At 36.2% G+C, this 19,837-nt stretch overlaps 1 protein-coding gene across 2 annotated transcripts; it reads left to right on the forward strand.

The window, feature by feature from the left end:
• The first annotated feature begins 876 nt into the window (after nucleotides 1-876).
• Nucleotides 877-8,590, forward strand: LOC122005572 (probable phospholipid-transporting ATPase 4). Of its 2 annotated transcripts, XM_042560654.1 has the most exons (12): nucleotides 877-1,112; nucleotides 1,242-1,283; nucleotides 1,512-3,481; nucleotides 3,568-3,678; nucleotides 3,843-4,119; nucleotides 4,200-4,288; nucleotides 4,608-4,695; nucleotides 6,661-6,870; nucleotides 6,968-7,093; nucleotides 7,184-7,282; nucleotides 7,394-7,585; nucleotides 7,670-8,590. In XM_042560654.1, exons 3-12 carry the CDS (start codon nucleotides 1,668-1,670, stop codon nucleotides 8,342-8,344), a joined length of 3,681 nt encoding a protein of 1,226 aa, XP_042416588.1. In that variant the 5' UTR covers nucleotides 877-1,112; nucleotides 1,242-1,283; nucleotides 1,512-1,667; the 3' UTR covers nucleotides 8,345-8,590. The 2 variants fall into 2 exon arrangements, with proteins under 2 accessions (XP_042416588.1, XP_042416587.1); XM_042560653.1 differs by lacking the exon at nucleotides 1,242-1,283.
• Nucleotides 8,591-19,837: the final 11,247 nt, after the last annotated feature.

Here is a 19,837-nt window from a genome sequence, read left to right on the forward strand (position 1 = left end):
TGGAGCCACCAACAAATAAAAAAGAAATATTAATCTCCCTTTTAACCAATAATTAAAAAAACCCAAATAAATACTGTATACTTTGATTCATCTCCTCTCTCCTTTACATTAACAAAATTAAAAAAAAATCTTGTTCAAGCATTATTATAACATATGTAACTAAGTTGCTCCAATGTTTTAGTATTGATTTTTTAAAATATTAATTAAAATCTCTTTTATTTATCAAAATTGATCTAATTAGATTAAAATTAAAAAAATAATATTGAAACTTGGACAAAAATATTTTCAAAATATGGAACACCCCTTTGTTATTTTTTTTTAAATGGGTTTTGATAAATACTTAAACTCTAGATGGTATGTTGAAAGAGTGAAATATATTCCAAAAACCTAAGGTGCTAAATGAAACTTTCCTTTTACCACCATTGAACCCGGCCAAACACGTGGAAAATCGGTAGGTCTATCATTGGAGACAGGTGACGGGCTCCGTATAATTATCCAATAAAAGTTCAGGTAAACTCTAAAGTGAAGCATCGTCTCAAGCCTGTACGGGATCCGTTTGTGATCATTGCCGCGCCGGCAGAGGCGAACGCCTGCAAGAGTGCTTCCTCGCTAGTTACGGTGCAAGGCCGGTCGCATCGTCGCGCGTGGCACTTAGTGAAACACGCCGCGAGGGTCCCGCATTGGCTTCATTCAAACTTGTCCTCTTTTGCGTAACCGACTCGCGCAATATACAGTTCGTTCATTGGGTGCGAGAAGTGGGCCCGGGTTAAATTTCCGAGTATAAATGCGGGGTGGATGTAAGCCGTTCAAAAGGCGTAGGCGACACAGCTAAACAGCGAAGTTATTGTTAAACTCATTCTAATTCGGGTCGTTTAAAATTTTATATTAAATACGAGTATTTTGATGCCCGAAGACTTAACTCGGTTGACGTGAGTTCCCTCAGTGAGATCAAATCCCGTCTGTTTGTTGCTTCGATCTCCGTTCCTCTCCGATCCAACTCAATCGGTAGATCGCACAGGAAGGGGAGATCCGCGCCGCGGTCGATCTACTCCGAGAGCAATTGTGCAGTCACTCAATGTTGGCTGTTTGAAGAACCTTGATTACGATTCCGGGTAATGTTTATTTATGTGCTGAATCTCCGATCTATTTTTCTAGTATCTCTGATTGCTTACTATCTCGTAGACTTCATTCAGTTCGAAATTCTGGGGTTTTATTTTTTTCCTTCCTTCGTGTTGTTTTAGATTTAATCGTGGAGATTTGGGATGAAGCATACCTGATTCGAGGTGTTTGTGTGAATTGGAGATCCAATAATTGTGTGTGTGTTTTTTTCGGTTCGAACTGCAAAGAAAAAAAAAAGGATTTTGTTCTGAGTCTAGTAAACCCGGACGGCTGAGCTAGCATCATTAAATGCTACTGGCTGCAATGTTCAAACCTAATCTTTTTCTTTTTTTTTTAATCTGTAACAGAGCGTTGAGTTGCTTTTAATTCGCTTGTTTTTGATAAAATTTCAGATAGTCGCAGGAATTTTGTCCACCCAAACTTTTGTAAACTTCTTTGATCGATGTGTCGGCCGTATTGTTATTTGGGATTAGAGAGAGATAGCTCCCTGATTTGGTGTGGAAAGGTTTTTTTTTTTTTGAGTCTGAGCTGAAACCAACCCACTAGCAATGGCGAGGCAAGGGAGGAGAAGGGACCGGCTCCAATGGAGCAAGCTCTACAGCTTTGCTTGCGTCCGCCCGACCGTGTTAGATGATGAGCAACCTTCCTCCTTCGTTGGACCCGGTTACTCCCGCATTGTCCACTGCAACCAGCCGCAGCTCCACCGTAAGAAGCCCTTAAAGTACTCCAGCAATTATATCACCACCACGAAATACAATATCATCACTTTCCTTCCAAAAGCGCTCTTTGAGCAATTCCGCCGAGTAGCCAATGTCTATTTTCTCCTGGCTGCAGTCCTGTCTCTTACCCCTGTTTCCCCTTTCACACCAGTGAGCATGATTGCGCCTCTGGCGTTTGTTGTTGGGTTGAGTATGGCAAAAGAAGCACTGGAAGATTGGCGGAGATTTATGCAAGATTTGAAAGTAAATAGCCGAGAGGTCAGTGTCCACAGGGCAGAGGGACAGTTCAGTTACAAACAATGGCAGAATATTCGTGTTGGGGATGTCGTGAAGGTTGAGAAGGACCAATTTTTTCCAGCTGACTTGCTTCTACTATCCTCAAGCTATGAAGACGGGATTTGTTATGTTGAGACAATGAATTTGGACGGTGAGACAAATTTGAAGGTCAAAAGGTCTTTGGAAGTAACTCTGGCTTTGGATGATGATCAGACTTTCAGAGATTTTACAGCTATCATAAGGTGTGAAGACCCAAATCCTAGTCTATATACTTTCGTAGGTAATATTGACTTTGAACAACAGCTCCATTCGCTTCAGCCAAATCAGATTCTGCTCAGAGATTCCAAGCTTAGGAACACTACTTACGTCTATGGGGTGGCTATCTTTACTGGTCATGATAGTAAAGTTATGCAGAATGCCACTAAATCACCTTCTAAGAGGAGCAGAATCGAGAAGAAAATGGATCAAATCATATACTTTCTCTTTACTGTTCTTGTACTCATTTCAGTGATTAGTTCAATAGGGTTTGCCGTGATCACCAAATATAAGATGCCAGATTGGTGGTACTTGCGGCCAGATAAGGGAACGAGCTTGTATGATCCGAAAAGGGCAGCGTTATCTGGTCTGTTCCATCTGATAACTGCTCTTATTCTCTATGGATATCTGATACCTATTTCTCTATATGTTTCTATAGAAGTTGTCAAGGTCATACAAGCTACGTTCATTAATGGAGATGTTCTCATGTACGACGAGGACACAGGAAATCATGCACAAGCGCGAACTTCAAACTTAAATGAGGAGCTTGGGCAAGTTGATACAGTTCTATCTGATAAAACGGGTACTTTAACATGCAACCAGATGAATTTTTTAAAATGTTCCATTGCCGGAGTTTCATATGGTGTACTTTCTAGTGAAGTGGAAATTGCTGCTGCCAAGCAGATGGAATCAGAAGCTACTGGTACTCCTCGGCCGCAAAGTGGCACTCATGATATTTGGAGAGATGATGCATATATTCATGGGTCACCAGCAACTGATTTGATACATGAGAAAAAGTTCACCATTGATAATCCAAGAAAGCCTCCCATTAAAGGTTTCAGTTTTGAAGATGAGAGGCTAATGCATGGAAATTGGGCAAAGGAGCCCACAGCTGATACCATTCTTCTGTTTTTCAGGATCCTTGCTTTGTGCCACACTGCAATTCCTGAACCAAATGAGGAAACTGATGGCTTCACTTATGAAGCTGAATCTCCAGATGAAGTAGCATTTCTTGTTGCAGCTAGGGAATTTGGCTTTGAATTTTGTAAGAGAACACAATCTAGTGTGTTCATTAGGGAGAAATATTCTCCTTCCGAGGACTCCATAGAGAGGTAACAACTTGTTTTGCATGTTGTAATCACTAGGTTGTTGTTTTCATTTGAAATTCTTGGCAACTTGATGGTTTGTTCTACTACAGGGAGTTGAAGATTCTCAATCTGTTGGAATTCAACAGCAAAAGGAAGAGAATGTCTGCAATTGTGCGTGATGAGATTGGGAAAATTTTCCTTTTCTGCAAAGGTGCTGATAGGTATGTGTCTTAACTTTCATTTTGTGGAATCTAAATTTTTGTGAGCAGATATATCTGTTTGTGCCAATTAAGTGTTCAGTCAGATCAGAAATTACTGATGCATGGGTGAATGTAAATTAAACTGAAACTCATATTTGATATATGAGATTATTTCTCTTGCACAGCATCATTTTTGATAGACTGGCTAAAAATGGAAGATTGTACGAGAGTGAAACAAGCAAACATTTAACTGAATATGGAGAAGCAGGGTTGCGAACGTTAGCACTAGCATATAAAGTGCTAGATCAATCTGAATATTCTGCTTGGAATGCGGAATTCCTAAAAGCGAAAACTACTATTGGATCTGATAGAGAAGCTCTAGTTGAGCGAATCTCTGATTTAATGGAAAGAGACTTGATTCTTGTTGGTGCAACTGCTGTGGAAGATAAATTACAGAAAGGAGTAAGCTTTTAAAGGATTCTCTATGACTAGTAGTTCTTTCTTCCTTCCTTCATCTAACAATGCCCCTGCTTCCTGTACAGGTTCCTCAATGTATAGACAAATTAGCCCAGGCTGGTATCAAGATCTGGGTGCTTACGGGTGACAAGATTGAAACTGCAGTTAACATAGGGTACGAATATGTGGCCTCTCTAATCATTCACATAGTTTTATTGAGGAAAGGGAAAGGAAAATGGCCTGCCCATCTCTCTCTCTCTATGGGAGCAAACATTCATTTGGTGAGGCCAAATTTTGCACTCAAGACCTTGGCAACAAATGCCAAGATCTTTAGCAACTTGGTAACAAGCACCTTCTAGTTGTTCACATAGCCATCTTCTAAGTCTTGTATGTTAACAATTTCAGATAGCTGACCACAAGTCATAAATGATGGGATAAAATCTTTTGTATTGATAAGGAAATTCTTTTTTTTTATACCATTATTTTGTTTTCAGATTTGCTTGCAGTTTGCTTAGGCAAGGCATGAAACAAATTTATCTATCTACTGTAAACAATGACATGCTGGTACAAGATGCTAACAAGGTAAATGGTTGTCATTTTCATTCCACTTTTATCCACTTGTATTCAATTACCACCAGGGATCAAATTGAAGTGCTAGAGGCTTAATCATAAATACCATGTAACAGAAAGTTTATAAGTGTAATTTTACATTAATGAAAAATAAACATAGGCTGAGCGTACTGTTATGGCCATCAAATCGTAATAATTTCCCTATTATTTGTAACATGGTGTTAGAGCTCCCTCCATGATACTGCCTCCCCAATGCTGATCTTCCGTGAATTGGTAACATTCTTTTGATGCATGTTATTCGTAACCCTAAACCCTAGAGTGCATTTATGTGCAACATGACAACATCTTTGCAACTGTAGAAGCCCTCTTGAGCATTTGTGCAGATAAAAGATCTTTGACTTGCTTTTGCAACATCTTCAGCTTCTCCGAGCCAAATCACAAATATGCCCCTCTTGTATGAGCAACATAACAAACATCTTCCCATGCTGAGAATCCTTGTGCAAGAGAAACTCTCATTGCTCTCCCTTCCTCACATGCGCATTGGACCACACCAAGCACCTTTTTGTCTCCACCACTAGCTCTGGGTATTTGATACATGGACTTTTCGTCTATTTCCTTCACATGAATGTCAAATACCGATATTCAAAGTGGAAATTTATTCCTATTGAGAGTTTAGAAATAGTCGACACTACAATCTACATCTGTGTTGAATACTCAAGTTTGAGTAACATAGCTTCGTGTTTATTCTTTGTGAAGCACTTCATTTTAGGATTTTGACTTTTAAGGTTGCTCTTAATTTTCCCCAATTCAGAAGGGCCAATAGACATCATATTCTCTTTTGCAACCTATAGTTTCTTATGATCTTTAGGTTTGGTTAAGAAAGTATCTATTGGCTTAGATTTGGTGTTTCCTAGTTGTAACTATCGTTGAAAGTGCTTCTCAAAAACTTGCAATAACTCTTTCAAGAAGCCTATTGAGATTAATATACATAATTATAATTTCCATTGTTTGCTAGCCCAAAAATAATGGTCATGACCTTAGGAAGTGAAAGAACAATAGTCCCCGCCGGCCACTTATTATTATTTTTTTTGGCAAACAAGGAGCTGTCCCCCTTTTTGTTTAGGATATTCACAGTGAGCTCTACAAAATTTGAGTTGACAGTTGGGATCATGGGATATAAACTAGTAGTATTTCATTAACCTATGATCCTTGGAATAACAATTCAAACTCGACCCATTCATTTAATCTATGAGTCAAATTGTATAATCTGCACATGACCTATTTATAAATAGGATGATCGATTATTGAACCATAACTAAGACCTGTTAATTAAAATGGTTAGACGGACATGCGACATGACTAGTATAATTATATAAGTGACATGATAACTCATTTAACAAACTCAAATAAACAAAACACAAACAATGCACTATTTTTTTTAATTATACAAAAACTTTGAATATAATCCATATAGTTATATTATATGATATTATGTTCTGTATTTAACTTATTTATTATTATTATATATATATATATATATATCAGTCACAAGCAAGTTGAGTCATTTATTTGCAGATCATAAATAGGTCCTAAACTTGTGTAGTATGTATCTGAACCTGCAAACTGGTCTTGTCAATTTTTTGCAAGAGATGTAAAATTGTAAAATGATAACCAAACGTCTATGCAAATAACCTCTAGTCAGCGGATTTGCTTTATCAAATCAGTCCTAGTTTGGTTATATATGCAAGTTGAGCTTTCATAATATTTTTTAGTGAGTCTGAGGCAGTGTGTTAGAATCAACTTGCAAATACTAGGCCTAATTAATACAAGGTTTAAAAGTAGTTTATATTGTTAAATAATAAACATAGATAATGGGGGCAATCGTGGGCATCTAACCCTGCTAGTTTTTCTGTTAATTTTAACTGTTACATCTATTTTGGTTCATGAAAAAAAATTATTTATCTCTTGATTGATCAGGCAGCCAAAGAGAACCTTTCGATGCAAATAGCTAATGCCTCTCGAATGGTCATGCTGGAGAAGGACCCATATGAAGCATTTGCTTTGATAATTGATGGGAAAACTCTGACATATGCATTAGAGGATGATATGAAGAATAATTTCCTGAACCTAGCAGTCAATTGTGCGTCTGTCCTATGCTGCCGTGTCTCACCTAGGCAGAAAGCACTGGTATCTTATGCTATCTATTACTCATTCAGTGACTTTCATGTGCTAAATTTGCAATGCAAGTTTTATATTAGGAGAAACTGTTTTTCTCTTGCTTTAGGTAACAAGGTTAGTAAAAGAAGGTACAGGAAAAGTTACTTTAGCCATAGGTGATGGTGCAAATGATGTGGGCATGATTCAAGAGGCTGATATTGGTGTTGGTATCAGTGGTGTGGAAGGGATGCAGGTTGGTATTATTACATGATAGGCACCTGTTTAAAGTTCAGTAATTATGGACTTGCTAGTCTGATTACATGATTACGATGACTTTTCGCAGGCAGTCATGGCTAGTGATTTCTCCATTTCTCAGTTTAGATTCCTAGAAAGACTTCTTGTTGTCCACGGCCATTGGTGTTACAAGAGGATAGCACTTATGGTGAGAGCAAATGACTACAACTAATTTTGCAGTACTTTTGCACTTAATGCTTTTAGGTACCTATTTTAGTGTAGAAAATTACTGATTCAGAATTTTCTTTTATCGTTTCAGATTTGTTATTTCTTCTATAAAAATATAGCATTTGGGCTCACAATATTTTACTTTGAGGCATACACTGGCTTTTCTGGGCAATCAGTATATGACAACTGGTATATGCTCCTGTTCAATGTCGTTCTAACATCATTGCCAGTCATAACGTTAGGCGCCTTTGAGCAAGATGTTTCTTCTGATGTATGTTTACAGGTATTCCAGTAAGCTTTTTTCTCCAACTACCATTATATTCCCACAATATTTTCACCAACTAACACCAGTGAACTGGTTTTGCAGTTCCCAGCATTGTACCAACAAGGGCCAAAGAACCTATTTTTCGATTGGTATAGGATTATCGGCTGGATGTTCAATGGCCTCTACACATCAATCGCCATATACTTCCTCAACATCGGGATGCTATACCATCAGGCATTTCGTGCCGGAGGGCAGACGGCAGATATGGCTGTTGTCGGAACCACAATGTTCACCTGCATCATTTGGGTAGTCAATGTGCAAATTGCCCTTATTATGAGCCACTTCACATGGATCCAGCATCTCTTTGTTTGGGGCAGTGTTGCCACATGGTACCTATTCTTGGTTGCATACGGAGCCTCGTCTCCAACAATCTCCGAGAACTCCTACCAGATACTCTCGGAAGCTATCGGACCAGCACCCATGTTTTGGATTGCAACTGTTATAGTCACCTGTGCATGCAACATTCCCTATTTGGTACACATCTCCTTCCAGAGGATGTTCAATCCATTGGATCACCATGTGATTCAGGAAATCAAATATTACAAGAAGGATGTGGAGGACCAACGCATGTGGAAAAGAGAGAAGAACAAGGCTCGTCAAAAGACTAAGATTGGGTTTACTGCTAGGGTCGATGCCAAGATCAGGCATCTTAGAGGGAGATTAAACAAGAGAGTCCTATCGACTTCGCCCAAAACTGTACAAGAACAGATCATCTGAGGCCCAAAACTGTACAAGAACAGATCATCTGAGGCCGTATACACATACATACATACATACATTTTTATGTTCCTTCTTACTATAGTTAAGGTTTCCAAATCCCAATTATTCAATTTTGATAGCTAATTGATTCGTTACATAGAAGTCTTCTTTCAGGGTTTGCTAAGTGCTTCCCATTGTATAAATTGTGGAACATCGATTGCTTCATGGAAATAGTTGTTTTATAGGTAAAGCAAATTCATTTCCATTGTTGTTGCTACTTTTTACAGGAACAGTTGGCTTTTTTATCTTGTTCAATCATTCACTGTGAGTAGTGGATACTGGAGAGGCTGCGTCATTATTGATTTTAAACTATTTTGAGCTTGTTTTCTTTGTATATAAACACTGTAAAACATTTTAAATAAACTTTTTTTTAATGGAGAAATAATTAATAATATTTCAGGAGATGATCTATTCGTCTCTGTCTTTATAAAAGTGCCAGAGCTTTGCTCGCAGAGAGAACAAGATTGCTCCCTGTGCACTCCAACAATACAAGGAGGGAAAAAAACTATTTTATATATAATTGTTTAGAAAATAATAACATATACATTTAAAAAATGCTCAAGAAATTATGAAATAAAAAACAATAATACCTAGATTTATTGATTTTGTTCACCCCAAGCATTTGGTTAGGGGTGCGAGGAGTTTTTTTTTTTTTTGAGGATATGTATTTGATGAGAATTAATTTTTGTCTTATTATAATAAATATGTCATCCTTTAATTAACTAGGCACCTCAAACTCTAGATTTATTATCATTATTTGATCGTGAGTGTTCCTCTTCGTAATAATAATGAATATGTTATTAAAATCAAGACCCTTATCAAGCGTGGGGGCCCGTGCTAGGCAAACAACACCGAGAATGGCGAACATAAATCATATAAAAGCTCATTTAAATTAAATTAGGTTTAGCCGCAGCTCATCCCTCGTTGCAACCCTCTCATCTCTTCTCTCGTCGCTACTCATCCCTCTTCATCGCCCTCTCATCTCTTCCCTCGTCGTCGCCCTCTCATCTCTTTCCTTGCTGCCACCCTCTCATCTCTTCCCTTACCGCCACCTGCCATTCGGTTACTCATGTGCTTTGATTTACTTATATTTTTTTTCTGATTCCTTTGCACTTGATGGTCTCTTTTTTCCATTCACTCGAGCTCCTCCTCCTCAAAAAGCTAGATCTGCCTTCCAACTCGCAAGATCTGATGCCCTGAGAGATAACACGTGTTAGGGCTTGGGTCGGCCTATCGGCACGACCCTCCAATGCTCAAGTTACCGGTCAAAGAGGAAGAAGAAGAAGAGCTTGGTGGAAAAGAGTTGTCTCCACTTGCGAGAATAAGAAGACCAACGTACCTATGACTTACCTCCTTCCACTCTTTATATAGCCCTTTCGGAAGGAAATCTCCATGTAGCCCATTAGCTAACCAGTTAAGGAGTGATTAGAGGATTAGATCTGACAACTGTCACCTACTTCTCCATTCATTGATTGCCACATATTGTTAATCAGAAACTTTGGAGCCTTTGATGCTCGACAGAACTTGATAATATTGCTCATCAGATAATATTTTTTTGTAGAATGGATTAATTTCCATAGTATTGTAACTTTATTTTACTGTATCTTACTATAACAATGTGATACTGTAGTACGGGAACGTGACTGTTCGGGAGATTAATATGATTTCTAGAAATATTGTAGCATCAATGTAGCTACTATAGTAGTATTGTACTATGTTATGTACCGTAAGTGCACAGTTATGTCGTCAGTAATACAAAATATATCAAACTCACAGGAACTGGTTATAAGCACTAGTATCGTTCACGTAGAATTAGATAAACTATCAATGGTCTGAAATTATCTATTGAGAAGGAAAGATGAAACCTAGAAGGAAGATAAAAGAGCTAGTGGTAAAGTTGTTTATCTCAGTTTGGGGAGTATTCTAGGGGTTTGGTTTCATTGTGGTGTGTACTAGTGTGTCATGATCTACCATTTTCCTATCTTCAATTAACATGCCCTTATAGGAAGTTAGAGTCATTATCTTTAAGTATCGAATAGAGATGATCCCTGTGAAATTCGAAAATGGTTAACCCTTGTCACGAGGGCACCTCGATCATAGATCACAGGAATACATGACTAGTTAATAATAATAAAGATAAAAATATGAGTTCAGTATGGTTTCCTACTTCCTTATGAAGGAGTTGCTTCTCCCTTCAAGGGAGTATCCTAGACGTCCGTGAACGGGTTACCCTTATAACTAGAGCCCATCGGGTATACGATCTAAAGTACCCTCTCTACAAGATTTTCAATCCCTACACAAACATTCAATCTACATGGCAATCAAACGCAAGTAATTCTCATGCATGTCAAATAGAATAGATACAAGAGCAAGCCAATATCACATAATAGGTAAAAGGCATAAACATGAGTTGTTACATCGTACCCTTAACCACAACTACTCTTTAATCCTAGAACAATGAATCTACTCCATAAATGAAAGAGGAGACCCCAAAGACATCATGATATACAACATTCAATTCCAAATTAAGAGAAGAAAGGAAGAGAAACACTTATTCAATGACGTCGAATGATCCTTTGATCCAACCCTTTGCTTCCGGAGTTGATGTGGTTATGAAGACACCCTCGGATCGTCAAACGGAGGTTCGACATGGCTTGGAACGGCACCAAGGTGATCTTTCTTTGAACGGCCACCTCCTCCCCTTGAGAAGAAGTTTAGAACCCCTTTTATATGATAGGGCACGGGCGCGACACGACCCGTGCCATAGCCATACGGGATCGCACGACCAACTCCTTCTTGGATGCGGGTTAAGTGACACGGTCGTGTGAGATCCACACGACCGTGTTCTTCTCTAGCTCTGGATGCTTCACACGACCGTGTAAGGTCACACGACAGTGTCGGTTAGCCTTATGCTTTGTTCCCCGGTACGTCGACGATCATCGTTTTTGCTCCAAAAGTTATCCCTGTCAACACAATGTACACAAAGAGCAAATCTCCGAAATAGAAGAGTAATTATGCTGTAAACATGATAAGGGATGTAAGAATGCATAAATCCATCATGAATAAAATACGTGAATGTGTGTCGAAACATGCATAAAAGATTATAAGATCTACGCACATCATACTATAACATTTGGGCACTTAGATTGCTTGAAGAAAGAAGTATATCTAGAAACACTCTAGCACACTGTAGCATATGGTGGCATTTAAGGTTTCCAAAAACACCGTAACATACTATAGCTATTGTGGTAGTGAGCATTTGGACACTTGGACAACTCAAAGAAAGAATGTTTCTCGAAATACTGTAGCAGTGAGTATGTGGACATTTGGATTGCTCGAAGAATAAATGGTTTGTAAAAAGCACTGCAACATTATTGTAGCTACTATAGTAATACTATAGCAATGAGCATTTTGATATTTGGATTCGTCAGGGAAAGAATGGTTTTCAAAAATACTATAGTAATACTATTACTATAATGTACTATAGCATTTTGAGTACTTGGATTGCTCGAGAGATTATAATGGTTTCCCAACCACTATAGTAATATTATTACTGTATCATCACTGTAGCATTTGAGAATGTAATTACTTAGGAGAATACTCTAGCGACTCAAAATGCTCGGGAATAAATCTGGATATCATCAAATGTCTTTCTTTCAAGTCGGACTGAGGAGCAAAGTCGAATGAAATCTAATTAAAAATATGAGGTTGAATAGGATTAGCTCGGGGATAAATTTGGATACCATCAGCACTCATGTCTTTGATTTTTTGAATTTGACATTCCCTAATAATGGAAGAAAATCTATGTGATGATCAATTATATATTCCCTAAGTCGTTGATGATTGAAAACTAAAAATTAGGATGAAATTTATAACAGTAGAAATATTTCCATTTTATAATTAATATGTACGAGAAATCAAATTTAGCACAAGAATAAATAATAATAAAAAAACTAAGAGGACAAATGAAGTTGCTTGAAAAATATTTATATACTTTAAATAAGAGCATATAGATGATCAAAGGAATAAACATGTAAAAGGTGATTAATGGAAAAAGGGAAGAGCACATGGTAAAAGTTAAAACTAGTTGTAAGTTAAAAATTTTACTCGTTAAAGAATAAACAGGATTTGATTGGATTGTCACGAACTTTACGAAAAATCATAATGAAATACTTTCGACTACTGTGCTAAGATCTAATATTTCAACAATAAAGAAAATTTTAATTCAATAGTTTCTAGAGATTCATTTGTCAATTTATTAATAAATTATTAATAAATATGATTATTGAAAATAGAGTAGGGAGGACTTGACCGTCTATGTTGCTGAAACACTGGTAGAACCATTTGCATTTGGGAAAAGAGAAAATTTAGGCGTTATCTTTCATGGTTGGATTGATTCAGATAACGCAAAAAAACAGACGCATAGAATTTTAAAAAGAGAACCCAGTTTTACAGCTGTCCCATTCGTTTACTATTTGACCTACATTATCATGGACAAGACACTACTTTGCATTTGGGAAAAGAGAAAATTTAGGCGTTATCTTTCATGGTTGGATTGATTCAGATAACGCAAAAAAACAGGCGCATCGGATTTTAAAAAGAGAACCCAGTTTTACCGCTGTCCCATTCGTTTACTATTTGACCTACATTATCATGGACAAGACACTACTTTGCATTTGGGAAAAGAGAAAATTTAGGCGTTATCTTTCATGGTTGGATTGATTCAGATAACGCAAAAAAACAGGCGCATAGGATTTTAAAAAGAGAACCCAGTTTTACAGCTGTCCCATTCGTTTACTATTTGACCTACATTATCATGGACAAGACACTACTAGAATTAAGGTCTTTAAGGACACACATAAATACCCTTATAGTATACTTTTAGTGACACTAAAGCTATGGTGACATCATCAAAAAATGTATTGAAATCTGGTGTTAGCATAGACCCTCTAGTATTCTTGACATTTGTATAATGTCATTATAAAATATTTATGCTAACTTCAAAAGTGTCTTAAATATAGGAATATAATGACATTCGAAAATGTCACGAAAAAAAAATTTCATGGGCATTTATGCATGCCTTTTTATTATCTAAATTAGGACAAATATAAATGTCACCTAAACTAATTTATATTGAAAATTATAAATGTTTTAAATTTTTATATAAGGACAATAAAATATGTTAGTAATGATAATTTATAAGGGTATTTTAAACTATCATCTTATATAATCTATAATGACATTATTAAATGTCAATTATAATATTTTATAAAAACATTAAATAGAAACATTTAGAATACTCCACAATAAATTACTAATATTTATTCAGAATACAAAATATTCATCGCATAATAGAAAAAGTTACACATTATCACAATTTAACCATCATCATAATTCACCATAATAAGAATAGAAATGTTTTACATCCAAAATATCCAATTCATTCACCATATCATCACAATTCAACCCATCATCACAAAAGTACGAATGCAATACTAATGTAAAAGTATTGAATCCAATGCTAACTAAATACTAACAAATCATTGAGTTTAAAAACTAACAAAGTCTTATAAAATAAAAACTCAACTAATTTACTATCAACCATCTTCAACCATCATATGCAAAATCCAAGTACCTGTCACCTACAAATACAATCAATAAATTTGTAAAGTAAATTAAACAATGAAAATATAAACCTAATAAACATAATTTAAAAGATTGAAAATCATATCAAACGAGAAACATATAAAGTATCATTCTATATGCACTAATAGAAATCTTCGCTTATTGCTAATTGTAAATACATTTTATATTTATTTAAAATTTTAATAACATTGTAAAAATAAAAAATTAATAATATTTCACTAAAAGGTTAAAATCATACCAGATGACAAGATCAAGCTATCATTCCTTCAAGTGTATCATCAAAGATCATGAGTAGCGTGAAGCTCCTCTGGTGAAAATGGCGTTTGCAATCTACAGATTCTGAAAAGCGATTTACAGGTGCTTCTGATTTCGTAAAGTTCATTTTGAAAAGCTATTTTTCTGTAAAGATGTCTTGTTTTTCCCTAGAGTAATTTCAAAGGTAAATAGCATTTATTCTTGATTTGTTTATTAGATAAATTAAGAGCACAGCTTATGTAAACTGCTGATCTTTATAAAATACTCACTCAAAGACTGATCTCTAAATTATTCAAATTCGGATCCTCTTATGTTAGTATTTTACCACCATACGATATAAAAAATTGATTACTTATCTTTGTCTTTATGGGAGGTGCTTTTCGCATCCCCTCTCACACGCCTTTTTTTCGGTCCGATATTTAATCTTCCATTTATACCCTCTTTTGTTCATTTTTTTAGTTTTAAAAGAAGAATGATTTTTGACCTACGTCCAAGATTGGAAGATGAATAATTTAAGAGAGATATTTTTCGTACTCTTTCTGACACATTTCTTTTTGGATCCATCCCAAATTTTAATTTTATTTATATTTATACTCTTTTATTGGTTTAGTTTTATTTTTTTAACTAGTTTTTTTTATTTTCTTATCAGTTTTATTTTTTAAATATTTTTTTAATTATATGTTTGCAATCTTTAGGTAAATTTTAGGATTTATTATTTGTAAAATTTTTAAAAATATAAAAAATATAGATTATATATATATTTATTTATTGAAACTAATAAAAATACTAATAGTAAATATATTTATAGCTTATAAATATTTTTTTTAAATAAAAAAAATAATAATCTCAGTTAGTCTCATTAACTATCCTTAGATAATCAGCTCGGCCCCATGGAAATTTTCCACCGGCTACCATGGTAAATCAAGAAGCGCACGTGACAACCAGTTCAGAAGCCCAACATCTTTTGATTGTGCCACTCATTTGGAGGGAATTTTTTTACAAATACGGCATAGCTGGGAATTGAACCGCGGATGCCTGAGTAATAATTTGGATGTCCTACCGCAATATCATAACCTCGGGGACGGAGCTAGATCTCCTGGTCCACAAAAAAAGTGGACCAGGGCATGGACCACTCTTAATTGTGGTTGGATCGTGATCACGATCTGACCGTAATTGATTGCGATACCTTCCTACGTTCACCGTCCCCTTCAGATTATAGTTTGGATCAGAGTGGATGGTCGAAGGTCGCTTGAAAACTGTCGGAGGTGGGCAAGTGGCTAGGTTGCTGGGCGTCGAGTGGAGGCAACTTTCGGGTAGCTTTTGACTACCCGCTCCGACCCAAACTATAACTTAGATGGGACAGTGAATCCAAAAAGGCATCACAATTAATTGCGACCAGATTGCGGTCAAGATTTGATTACAATTAAGGGTCTGTCTCCTGGTCCACTTTTTTGTGGACTAGAAGATCTGCTCCTTCGGTGACATGTAATAATACATAAAAAAACAAAAATATATAAAAATAAAATTTTAATCAATATTATCTTTAAATTTTATTCCGACGTATTTGAAGGTGTACCTATTACTTCGTATCATAAATAAACATGTGTCATATAACGAGTGACGTAAGTTAAAAATTATATAAAATAAAAAAAATTGATTAAAAAAATAATAAATAAAATTGATTAAAAAAACCTAAATTAAAATTAAATAAAATTAAAAACAAAAAATACAAGTAAAAGAGTTCAAATAACTTATTATTAAAGAAGATTTAGGGATAGAAAGGTCATTTCAAAGGGAGACAATAGAAAGGGTTGTGTCAGGGGAGAGGGGGAGAAGCAATTTGCGTTTTTATTTATCAATTATAAAATAGTAAATGATGGGTCAGAAAATAGTCTGGCAATTAGTTTTTAATTTTTAATCCGTTCGAAATTGGACGTAAGAAGTTTTATTTTTCCTTCCCCACCAAACTGGACTCGCTCAAGTGTTTCGCCATAGCCAGATCACTCATAGGTGGCCTTGCTTGTGATCTCATGGCTATGGGCGGCCTTATGGTTTTTTTTTTTTTTTTTTTTTGGTTTTGGTAAAAAACAAGGTGCCGCTCATTTAATAAAAAAAAAATAATGAACAGGTAATATTAATCTGGGACGATTGATAAATTAGGTCCGCGTTATGGCTTGATGTTTTATATCAAAATTATTTTTTTTTCAGATGAAAAATTGACTATTTGATTTTAATAAATTACTATACATAAAATATTATTATATTAAAATAATATTTATCACCTTATCAAAATTATTTAAATTTAATTAAATTACTTTAAATGGGTTGAAATTATTTTAAAATACTTAGAACAAGCCATGCTACAACAATATTATATTAAGAAAAATGATATGCAAAGAAATAAAATCTCGGAGAAAAATTTAGAGATAAACATATAAAGTAATAAGACTTATAAAAGTAAAAATGATGGACCATAAATTTATGTGTCTATCTCTAAATTTTTCTCTGAGATTTTCTCACTCTGCGTATCATTACTCTTATATTAATTATTACATATTATAATAATTAACAGGTGTAATAACTAGTAGTAATTGCTACGTCCCCATGGCGTAGCACAGCTGGGGGCGCATGGTTTCATGGTCGAAAGGTCCAGGGTTCGATCTTCGGGTGTCATTGCCTGGGGTTAACATCCCGGCTATGCGCTTTCAGCTGTGTACCTGCATTTATCTCCCTCCATAACCGTGGGACCGGCTCTAGGGGGCCGCTGATGTGGCAGTTCCACATTTTTAGAAGTAATTGCTATATGCCCCCAGAGCCATGGTGTATATTCAAGTTATCATCCAGATATTTACGGTTCAAACCCCAGCTACGATGTATTTGCAGGAATTTTTCTTTCAAATGGGGGGGGGGGGGGCGTAACCAAAGGATGCTGAGCTTCTGGACTGACCGTTGCGTGCACTTCCCGATTTACCCTGTTGATCGGTGGAAAAATTCTGTGGGGCCTGACCGATTTCCCGATTTACCCTGGTGATCGGTGGGAAAATTTCATGGGATTGGACCGGTCACCCCTAGAGATAGTTAATGAGACTAACTGAGATTATCAATTTTTTTAAAATAGTAATTGCTATAATAGCATAAGATACAATTGTAGTTGTAAGTCGTAGCAGTAGGTACTGAGACGGAATCAAGAATTCCATATTAAGGGGATAGAAGATGTGTCTTGATATTGAGGGTAAGGGCAAAACCAGATTTTTTTTTATTTGAGAGGGGGCTGAACTGCACTGATGATTTCTTTTTAGAGGTTGGGTAGTTAGGAATTAGGGTTTCGAAAGAGGAAAAAGAGGAGGAAGAGAGAGAAGAAAGGGGAAATGAGAAAATTTGGGAGGAAAATCACTTTAAGTCTAGTTTTCCGCCTGGTAAAAAGGTTATTTTTTTAATACATTTTAGAGGAATGACATTGTTCCACTAAAGGGTATTAAAAAAAAATAAAAAGCCACTAATTTTTCATGGCTTTCAAAAAAGAAACTCTTCTTCTCCAGCAGCTGGGTAGCCAGAGAAGAATACTAGATGTTGTAAAAGTAGTCCCCAGAGTTAGGAATTGTCATTTTAGATGGTTTCGACATATTTTAGCCCCCATATAGTCACTGGTTGAGGGGGAAGACCACGTCGCCGTCACCCCCTTGGCTTCGTATTTGATAGTAGCTTCTATAAATACTGAAAGTAAAGATATATTCAGAATAAAATATGTTGGATCTTCGTTGACTGATAAGAGGGGGTGAATTGTCCGAAATTTAAATTAACACTTTCTTTTGTTATTGTTCTTAGAAAAGACAAACACACATTATTTAATCAAAATAAACATAAATAAAAGTAAGAGATAGGAATATTTTACTTGGTTTGCAACCGGGAAAGTTGCTAGTCCAAGACAGTAGAAGCTCACTAAAATTCTCCTTTGATGTAGGCGGAGAAGTCTCTTACAGGATTTGAAATATGAACACTTAAAACAAGAAATGAAATCAATTACAACATGTGTTGTTTTTAACTTTGAAGACCAGAACTCTATTTATAGTCTATTGGTCGAATTAGTCATTTGATGACATGACAGCTCCCGAGCGCTTGGACCCGGTCCTAGCGCATGGATGTGATTACCTCAATCCACATTGTAATAGCTCTTCGTCAATGACTTATCCACTTCCGGATGCTTGGACCCAGTTCGGGCTCTTGGAATCTGCTGATATGGACTCCAACTATGATATTCTTTACAACAGGTCGCTAATATGACTAGGACATCCCGGGTGCTTGTACCTGGTCAAGGTGCTTAGAGTCTGGGTGCCTAGACCTGATCCAGGTGCCTGGACAGAGTCAACTCAAATTGACTTGTCCAGTTTCTTGGGTGATCTTACAACCTGTTGGTTGCTACTCGGAAAACCTATAGGTTCCACTGTACAAAAATTTTGTACAAAGGTCTGAACCTTTTCCTAGCTACCATGTGTTCTTTTAAATTAAATTTTGGATCGCCTGCGGAACTTAACACGTTTGATCCAAAACTTAATCTATTTGTTCTTTTAGGTTTTGACTTGGATCTCCTGCGGAACTTAACACGTTCGACCCAAGTCTCCTTAAGTTATTAATTCCATTAAATATTAATTTCCATAAAAGGTTCCCAGTACTGACGTGGCGAGGCACATGACCTTCTTGGATATGGGAGCAACCACCACCGACTAGACAAAACCTTTAATAGAAAGCTAATATTTAATTTCCTAAAATAACTTTAGGTTAACCAAAGAGAACAATCAAATCACAAGGAAAAGAAAGAAACAAAAGAACACAACTTCGAAAAAACATATTCGAAATTCTAGAACGTAAGCCTCTTGTATTTGGTATTATTTCCATAAATAACTAGCATGATGCGGAAATAAAATTTACTAGTTATACCTTGTAGAAAAACCTCTTGATCTTCTACCGTATTCCTCTTCTAACCTCGGACGTTGTGTGGGCAACGATCTTCCGAGACGAGAAACCACCAATCACCTTCTTCTCCTCCTAGCTAGGTTCGGGCAACAAAGAGGAAGCTTCACCAAGGAAGAAAAACAAAATACTAACCAGGCTCCAAGAGATGCTAGCTTTCTCTCCTTCTTCTTCTTCTTCTCCGAGTAGTATCCGGCCACCACAAGAGCTCCAATAGAAGGGTAGGGTTCGACCACCACAAGAGGAAGAGAGGGAGAGGTTGGCCGGCCACACCAAGGAACAAAAGAGGGAGAGGAATAATAGATGTTGTCTTGTGAAGGCATCCTCACTCATTCTTTTATATTCCTTGGCCTAGGCAAATTAGGAAATTTAATTACAATAAATTTTCCTTAATTTCCTTGACATGATTTAATTGAGAGAAATAAAATAAAATTTCCCCAATTAATTTCAAGTGGCCGGCCACATCATTGGAAAACAAAAGAGGACAAGTTTTAATCAACAATTAAAACTTCCTAATTTGTTTCTGGAAATTTTAAAAAATAAAATTTCTCTTTAAAATCTCTTCATGGTTGATAAAAGGAA

The sequence above is a fragment of the Zingiber officinale genome, chromosome 7B (genome assembly GCF_018446385.1).
Source record: "Zingiber officinale cultivar Zhangliang chromosome 7B, Zo_v1.1, whole genome shotgun sequence".
Lineage (NCBI taxonomy): Eukaryota > Viridiplantae > Streptophyta > Magnoliopsida > Zingiberales > Zingiberaceae > Zingiber > Zingiber officinale.

Bases quoted from the DNA above. Each gene is read 5' to 3' on its own strand.
- LOC122005572 (XM_042560654.1), top strand. From the start codon at position 1,668: ATGGCGAGGCAAGGGAGGAGAAGGGACCGGCTCCAATGGAGCAAGCTC. The intron at 3,482-3,567 runs GTAACAACTTGT...GTTCTACTACAG, and splicing joins TCCGAGGACTCCATAGAGAG to GGAGTTGAAGATTCTCAATC. The intron at 4,120-4,199 runs GTAAGCTTTTAA...CTTCCTGTACAG, and splicing joins AAGATAAATTACAGAAAGGA to GTTCCTCAATGTATAGACAA.